Below are 8,147 nucleotides of genomic sequence, written 5' to 3'. Positions count from 1 at the left end.
GTTGTATCTAAATAGTGATCCCCATGCTGTGATCTGGAGAGGAGAAAATTGATGGAGCTGCAGGTGCAGTAGTATTTATCAACCAAATATTTTGAGAAGTGTCATGAATTCAGTGGGACCACAGAATAAAGTAAGTGTGGGTTAGTTAATCGCTGGACATCTTTTAGGCTGGAGCCCTTCAGTACTTGGTCTAATTGAGATCTGGTGAATGTTGCTTAACAGAAAAGATAGTTCAAAGTAAAAATCCTAAATTAGCCACAGATCTTGTGGGAAATGGTTTCATTGCTGTTGAGTAGAGACAGCTCTCTTGAGAGTCAGCTGTTAAAGCTTTAGCTGGTACTAGCTGAAATAATAAAAAGTAAAGCTGCACTCTGCTTAAGAAGAGAATTAATCTAGTGGCTGAAGGGTAGGACAGATTGTCTCTAGGGTTTACCAATAATGAATGAGCTATCTCCCTTTCACGTGGTCCTTTAGTGATTCACAAAGCCCTAAAGAAAGGGGGGGGGGGATCCTTTTGAAAGACCACTTTACTCATTACTCATTAGCAGCAAGGCAGAGCCACTCATACGATTGAACTTTTTAAAAAACTTTTTAAGTGTTAATTAAATAGTGTTAATAACTTTTTTTTCCTTCTGTAGTTCTAATAGTTGAATATTTACTGTTGCTCTGGGTATGCAACAAGTACTTTTGACCTTTGGTTTATGGATTATTTTGGATTGCAGTGTTTCTCTTTATAATTGAATTTTCTTTTTTTTTTTCTTAAACAGCAAAACCATTTACAAAACTGGTAAAGGAAATGCAACTCCATCGAGATGACTTTGAAATTATAAAAGTGATTGGAAGAGGTGCATTTGGAGAGGTAAGAGATTTTTACTTGCAGTTGTACTAATATAACTTTCATCGTTTGTGCATCTGATTTCTTGCTATAGTTGACCTGTACTTATCCTAAAGACAAAAGATTCACACAGATGTGTTAAAATACTTCCAAATGTGGGATGAAGCAAGATACTAGTGCCAGGTCCCTTTGAAGCAGGTTATTTAGTGTCCAGTTCTGCCGTTTCTGTGACTGGCTCATTCTGACTTCAGTGTAGCAAAACAAGTGTCTCTTCAATGTGTTTATGAACAGGGTGGTCCCACCTAGAAGCTGCACAGCTGAATTTAGGATCTCTTCTCCCACTTGCCATATGTACTGCTGGGTGCTGCTCTAATTTAACACAGAACTGGGCTGCTTCTATGGCAGGAGTGCAGAGATTGCTCCACCCATCTGCCTGTCTCTGTAGCAATCTGGTAATGCAGAAAGACACATTTGGCTGCCTCAAAGACTGCTCCCTGTCATCTTTGAAGATCAAAGGCTGCTGGATCTGTTTTTTGGACAGCAAGTTGAATCATGCGGGGATGATAGGAACGCCTTGTGTTTTGAGGACTCGCCAGTCCCAGGACCCTGGACTGAAGCTTTACTTCTTAATATGCTTCATGAAAGTCTCATCAGTTACACAAGTCTGGTAGGGCTTGCCACTGGTAAAAGCATTTGTGAGCATGTCCCCTCCAGCAGGCATAGGATACCTGAGACTTCTGGAGAACCTCAAAGACAACCCTTTCAGCATTTAAGTACAGGTAACTAAAGTCATAGCTATCAGCAAGAGAGGTTATTAACTAGAGAATTTCTAGAAGAAAAAAACCCATAGATTTCTTCCAGGAAACTTCTTTTAAGTAGTGCCACACTAAAGTGAAATTTAGAGACTGCCATTAGTGGCTTACTTCAGCCCATTAGCACTTGGTTACAACTTCTGCTGCTGGTGGCTAAGGATAAGCTTCCTCATCTCCATCTCCTGTTGTCTCCCCAGAGAGCAGGACTATGTGCCGTGCAGGCCTTTCCTTCCAAGCGTGCTGTGCCCTGGACACCTCAAACTCTTCCATGTAGGGTTTGGTTGTGGGACAGGGTTGTCACAGGCCGACCAGAAACTAAGCTGGAGAAATACCAGAAATTCCAGGACCAGCTTCATGAAGTAATAGCTTCGTATCCACATAATTTTAAGCTACTTCAGAGACTTGCTTTTGAGAAAAGTGGACTCACTCCTAAGACAGAAATTAGTGTTTCAAGAATACCTCTTCATCTATACTATCATCTAATGATATAATGAGGTAACATGTAGTTCAGATGTAATTATTGTGAATACAGCTTCTGAAGGAACTGGAGCATTTTAAGTAAAATGTGCAGATAAACAGTAAAGTCTTGACTTGTAAGACAAAAGTTCACTTTCTAGTGGATGTTGAACTTGATAAGTACAACATTTGTTACAAAAAAGGGAATGTTAGGGCAGTGGAAATACTGCATGGAAATCAGTTACTTAACTTGAGTGTTTCTTTTTAGCTGATATGTATCATTCGAATATGACTTTAGAGAAAAAAGTTACTGCGAAGAGTTTGGCAGGAAAAAGCAAGACTTGGAAAAATTTGCTAAGTCCTAGGAAGGTCTGAAAAAAACTACAAATTTAGTCCAGGAAAGAGGTCTAAGCAGAGAGGTTTGTGAGTAGATAGAAGGCCTGGAGAATCAAGACAGTAGTAGGTAAGTGCCTACCTCTCTGTTAGGGTTTTGGTTCAAAGCAGTGGCACTGTTTTGAAGACAGTGTCCCTACTTACTGCAGAATGGTTTTACTAAGCATGAGCTGGGTTTCTTTTGGAGGAAACTAACCAGAACCTCCATTCCAGGTGTGCGCCAAATGCACTTTGGGCCCAAGGAGTACCTAAGAATCAATCACTGGGTTTGACTCTCCTAACAGCTTCAAAGCATGTTTGGTCCAGGAAACCAGGCTGGATACAGTCTGAAACAAAATTCCTGAACTGCACACAGTATAGATGGGAAGGCTCAGCACAGGATACTTTGATGTTGTTCTGGTCTTGCTGTGCCAAATTACTTGCTATAGTGGCTGTGACCACTGATATCTAAAGAATTTTAGATTAGTATTTTGGCAGTTAGTCTTTTGGCAAGATTAGAAGGGGTTTCTGGATCTTTTCAGAGCTAGACTTGTGAATGCTATAGCTATCAAAAATGGGAACCCTTTATAGTGACTTGCAGATGGAGTCAGTGTTGGGACTGCCTTCCGACAGTATAACTTTAAGGAAGGGCTGTTTTCCATGGTATTTGTTCTGTTCTTTTTCAAAAGATGCTCTTCTCCACTTAAGGAATTGACCAACTGGAAATCTCAGTACAACAGCAGAATGAAGTATTTATATGCACTTCCAGAGACTTCAGTTTATATTTGCCATGGGGCTTTAGGATGACCTTTCTTAGCTTTGGATCAAAAGTCTTAAGGTGTATAAAAGATACAAATTCTGGGTGAAAACTTGTATTAATAGTGTTTGGAGTGCCTGAATCAACAATGTGTTTCATATTCTTTCATTTGGAAAAGCATGGAACTTAACTAAAGCAATTCAAACATCCCATCCCCCTCAGTGGAAATGAAGTTTCACAGAAGTGAAATGAGAAAGTATCTTAATTTCATCCTTCTGTTAGAGCTGTGAGTGCTCACAGAGTCAGTGGTGTTAGTTATCTCTCAATATCACATCTTGTTCATCTCTTATCTAGAAAAGTTTTAGTTTATAGTTGCAGCAGTGTGAAGCTTTTTTATCAGTTTACGTTATGCAGGAATAATTGATTTTAAGTTCACTGTTCTTTAAGCGCTCTTGCCAGAGTATTTTGCGCTTTTTGCTTATGAAAGCATCCTTTGACCCTTGTGTATACTACATGCTATAACTGCCAAATATTGTAGGCATTATAAAATAGTAATTATTTAAAGGTTGACATTCCATAATAAGAAAACAAAATATAGTTTCTTGAGAGGAACTTGTGGCATTTGACTTGTATAAAATAACACTAGATAAAACTGAATGGAGGGGCTGTAAGTAATTTTTCCGTAGTACGTTCATTCATACATGGGAACTATGTTAGAAATTAGTTGAGGGGATTTATCTGCTAGAAGTAAATTTTTTAAATAACTATACAATGTGTTTAAATGTATAAAGAAATTAATCAGAATTAAACTAAACATATTCCTGTTAGAACTAAGTGCTTTAATTTAAGCACTGAACAGCTAAACAAGGCAGACTTTAAAAACAATGAAAATTACATTCCATTCTTCTCAGTTTAGCTCCTTTGGACTTTTTGGAGAATGCCAGCAGCTTTATTCCTACCTAACGCCTTTTGCAATAATCAGTAGCTTTGAAGAAGTATAGCTTAAACAAAATAAAAGCATGATATTAGTTATTAGTCAGGATCAGTGGTCAATTTTTGCCAGACAACACATAAGCCAGGGAAACGTGGTATTTGACCAGAGTGAGGATTGAGACCACATGTGAGCTTATCCCTGTGAACACAACTGCAAAATCAGTATCTAATTTAAGGCAGGTTGGTATAATCACCAGTGCATACCTGTACTGGCATGTCACTACCTTTTTCTTACTTACTTACTCCTTTGCAAACCAGCAGAACTCAGCTTGGTTCTTTACACTTTTTCCAGCAATATGAGAACAAAACCGAGTGCAAAACCTACCTGAATGGAAGTTCTTGTAGCATGGGAACTGGGAGTATTCCTGCTTACAGTATGGTGAGAGGGGTAGGAGAAGGACATTAAGTCTTTAAGGTCATGTGTCCTCATTTTGTGTAAAAGACCACTTATGCACATTGCTGTATGCAATTTCAGTTGAAGAGCAGTTGTTGAAGGAAGAATGTGTCAAGATGTACCTTGTTTGAGAACATGGATTGTATAACGTGGCTGACACCTCCTGGAAATTTGGCAGTGTGGGATTGAAACAATTGTTTTCCTTCCCTTGTTTATTAGCAAGGATTTCTTGAATGAGCAATGCTTACTGTGGTTCCAGAGGAAGGGTGGAACTGCTTAGTCTTGCTTAGGACAAAAATAACTAAAACTCTTAATGTGCCCCACCTAAGTATTACTACTCTGAATGGATTAGAAATACCTTTTCATATAAGTGCTGTTCTGTACAGACTTGATCTGTGTAGTGTTTAGTAATAGTACATGTCACCTCGACTCGAGAGGCTTAGTCAGTCTCAGCTGGAATCAGCAGACAGAAAAATGTGTTCCCAAAAGAAAATAAATAATGGTGGAGAGAATAAGACTGATCCTCTGTGTACCACAGGTTCTGAGCAGTTATGTGGTTCCTAATGAGAGAGATACTGGTTAAGGTCGCAGTGAGAGTCAAAAGTGAATATGTAAAACCTAAGCTTCCTGCGGTCAGTCGTGCTTGGCAGCAAGAGGCAGAGCTGCTTGTGCCCTTTCCATCTTGTAATCACAGCTGTAGGGTACTGAGTTCAATGTTTTGATGTAGTTCTAGAAATTAACCTGGGGCACAGTGAGCTACAGACTGCAATTTAAGGCTGTCTCACTTATTCAGAAGCTTTGGTGGCTGGTGTTAGGTGCCCAGCAGGGACTATACCTTCCTACATTGTGGATTAACAGAATTCCTAAGTATTGCACACAATATATGACACTTTTCATTGAGCTATTCAAAGAGTCAAAGCATTCAGAATATGATGTGGAAGTATTTAATTAGCTTTGCTTTTCTTCAGTATGCTCATCACAAAAAAAAAAATTAAATCAAAGCAAGCTATTTTCTGCTGTGGAAATGGATGAAGAAAGAAGCTGCTTTGTTTTGAAAATGCTTCAAAAGAGCTGGTTGCTATCTTAGTCCTCCCCAGATCCGTGTATGTTTGTATGGCAGCACCAAGTAACTATGGAGACAGGCAGGTTGCAAGGAGCTGGAGAGACACAGTTCATTGTAATGCTGCTGGGAGACCAGCATTTGTCTCTGCAAAACCCCCCCTCCCAGCTGCTGAGGAACAGCTTAGGTGCTGTTCAGGGTCTTTATTTTTACTTTGCAGAATCTTTCTGGCTGGCACTTGTGAGGCATTTCTTATTTGCACAACATGAAGATATATACTGCATGTTCAAAAAAACCTGATTTTGCTTTGGAAATGTGCACCATGGCACATGAGCTCTATCAAAAGATACTGATTGTTAATTTTATATGTAAAAGAGACATAAAATAAACCTGATAGAGCAGCCCAGACTAGTTTTTCCTCCAAGATGCAGTATTAAAACTATTAACTAATGAGCTCTATATCAAAGACTTTTCATATCCAAGACTCTTATGAGGATAAAGCAGTTCCTGCGGTGTTTTTGCAGTAGCTGGTGTCCACAGTATCAATAGCATGAGACAGAAATAGTAGAGTAAAAATGGCATACACAGGCTTTAGCTGAGGGAAATGACTGTAATATTCAATTATGAATCTGGTAATAAGACATTACAGCTAAATTGTTTACATCTGAAATGACATTTTGTCTCTCCTCCCGGTTGAAAGTCTTGACTAAAATCTCTGCTCAAATGTCTAAAGCCATTCCAAGTTCCTGCCAAAGGTTAATTCATGATATTTTACACTCTTTTATCCATAATTTTATTGTCCATTAGCCTAAGCAGATCTTTTATCACCCACATTACTGATGTCCTTCCTCCCAATTTTATTTGTAGATGACAATAATATCTACCTTTTTTTTTTTACAGGTAAAGCTTCCTCTATTCCCACAGTAGTATGAGACACTCTTTAGTTCTTTGATCATCTCAATAGTCCTCTTTCACACCTGCTCCAGATAAAGTTTATTTTTCTGAGGTGTGGCTGTGTGTGGAGTTTCCAATGAGTTTGTATTACAAGGCAGTAATGTTTGCCCATCCCTAGTGGTGTGTATCTATCTACCTGTGAATTCCAAAATCAAGTTTGCCTTTTTTCTTAACCACTTGCCATTATGAGCTGTTTGCATGAGTATTTTCACCTATATGTCTGTGTTCCTCTTCTTTTCAGCTGAGAACATTTTGTTCTTGAGTTTCACCTTATTACTAAAGTCCAGTCCTTGAGGATAAGTTTTACCTGAAAATTAAAGTACCATGAGCATGAGTACTGTCCTAGTGAGCATTTTTTTATCTTTGCTTGGAAATTAATGCCAGCATAGTTTCCAAGAAGTCTTTTTGTTAACTGTCTCAATTGTTTTCTGGAAAGCCAGTCTTACATTTAAATGATTTCTGCACTTTATTGTGCCATACTTATCGTTTACATAAAAGAAAATTTGTAACTTGATGCTGCTTACTAATGCTGATCATGTCACTCAGAGGGCAAAGTACAGTGGTGGGAAGTTCTGTCATGTTTGTAGAGGCTGATTTGGCTCAGATTCCCACCCTGTAGGTTTCACTGGGGCATGAGGAAAGGTGGAAATTGGCCTGGGATACTTTGTACAGTGCAACCCTAAATGTCAGTATTCAGTGGGTTTTGAAGATCAAAATGTAACAAAATACTTTTATAAAACAATTCAAGAAGGAAAACACTAACTCTTGCTGAAGTCTAGAAAAGTTACTTTAGCTATACTGGTTCTTTATTTATTTTATTGCAGTACAAGTGAAACAGTGCTTTGAGGTACAAAGTATGGGAATAAAACAGATGGCAGAAGTAATACAAATCTGATTGGATGTTGTGGCCTGTAGTAACCATAACTGGATCTCACTTGCACTTTAGCACCAATGCTCATATATTTTTTGACATAAATATGTCTAAAGTTGGTTGAATGGTAGGCACTAGGATTCATTAGACTTTCTGAGGTCCTTGAGGAAACATACTTGATCTTTATTGCAGTGTTCCTGTTTCCTGAGAGTTACAGTGATGCTAATGACACCAGATAGTAATGACTCAGACAGTAAACCCATACGGACATGCCTGGCAGGGGGTGTTGCAGTGGTGGGGGAACCCTTGCATCTGCAAGTTTTCCTTACCAGTGTTTCAAGACTCGGTAAAACAGAATCATATAAATCTCTCTACCAAACCTCTCTGTGATTGTTGTGTATTTGGACCCCCTGATTCCGCATTCCAACTTGACATTATGAAATGCAAGCTGGGTGAGTTTTAATTTTCTTAGTTTGACACAGGCATCAAAGGTAGTTGTTCTGGGTCAAAGGTGTGAGGTTTAGTTAGCCCACATCCCATCCCTTTGGCCAGGTACAGAGGTGTAGGAAACAAAATCCAAGGACAGAGCAGAGCTGAACCCTCCCAGTTTCCAGTGGGTGAGGGTTCAGGGACTCCCTAACCC

General features: G+C 39.0%; 1 protein-coding gene across 2 annotated transcripts in view; it reads left to right on the top strand.

Moving 5' to 3' along the window:
• The first annotated feature begins 772 nt into the window (after positions 1-772).
• The window catches only part of CDC42BPB (CDC42 binding protein kinase beta), a 64,759-nt gene continuing 57,384 nt past the window's right edge, over positions 773-8,147 (top strand). For both annotated transcript variants that reach the window (XM_018082181.2, XM_018082179.1), the window contains exon 1: positions 773-859. In XM_018082181.2, coding sequence (XP_017937670.1) covers positions 797-859 — 63 coding nt within the window. In that variant the 5' untranslated portion in view covers positions 773-796. The remainder of the gene's footprint in view (positions 860-8,147) is intronic.

Source organism: Manacus vitellinus, unplaced genomic scaffold (genome assembly GCF_001715985.3).
Source record: "Manacus vitellinus isolate BGI_N305 unplaced genomic scaffold, ASM171598v3 scaffold_6_pilon, whole genome shotgun sequence".
Lineage (NCBI taxonomy): Eukaryota > Metazoa > Chordata > Aves > Passeriformes > Pipridae > Manacus > Manacus vitellinus.
Note: the sequence above shows the minus strand (reverse complement) of the source record. Positions and strands in the feature narration are given on the sequence as shown.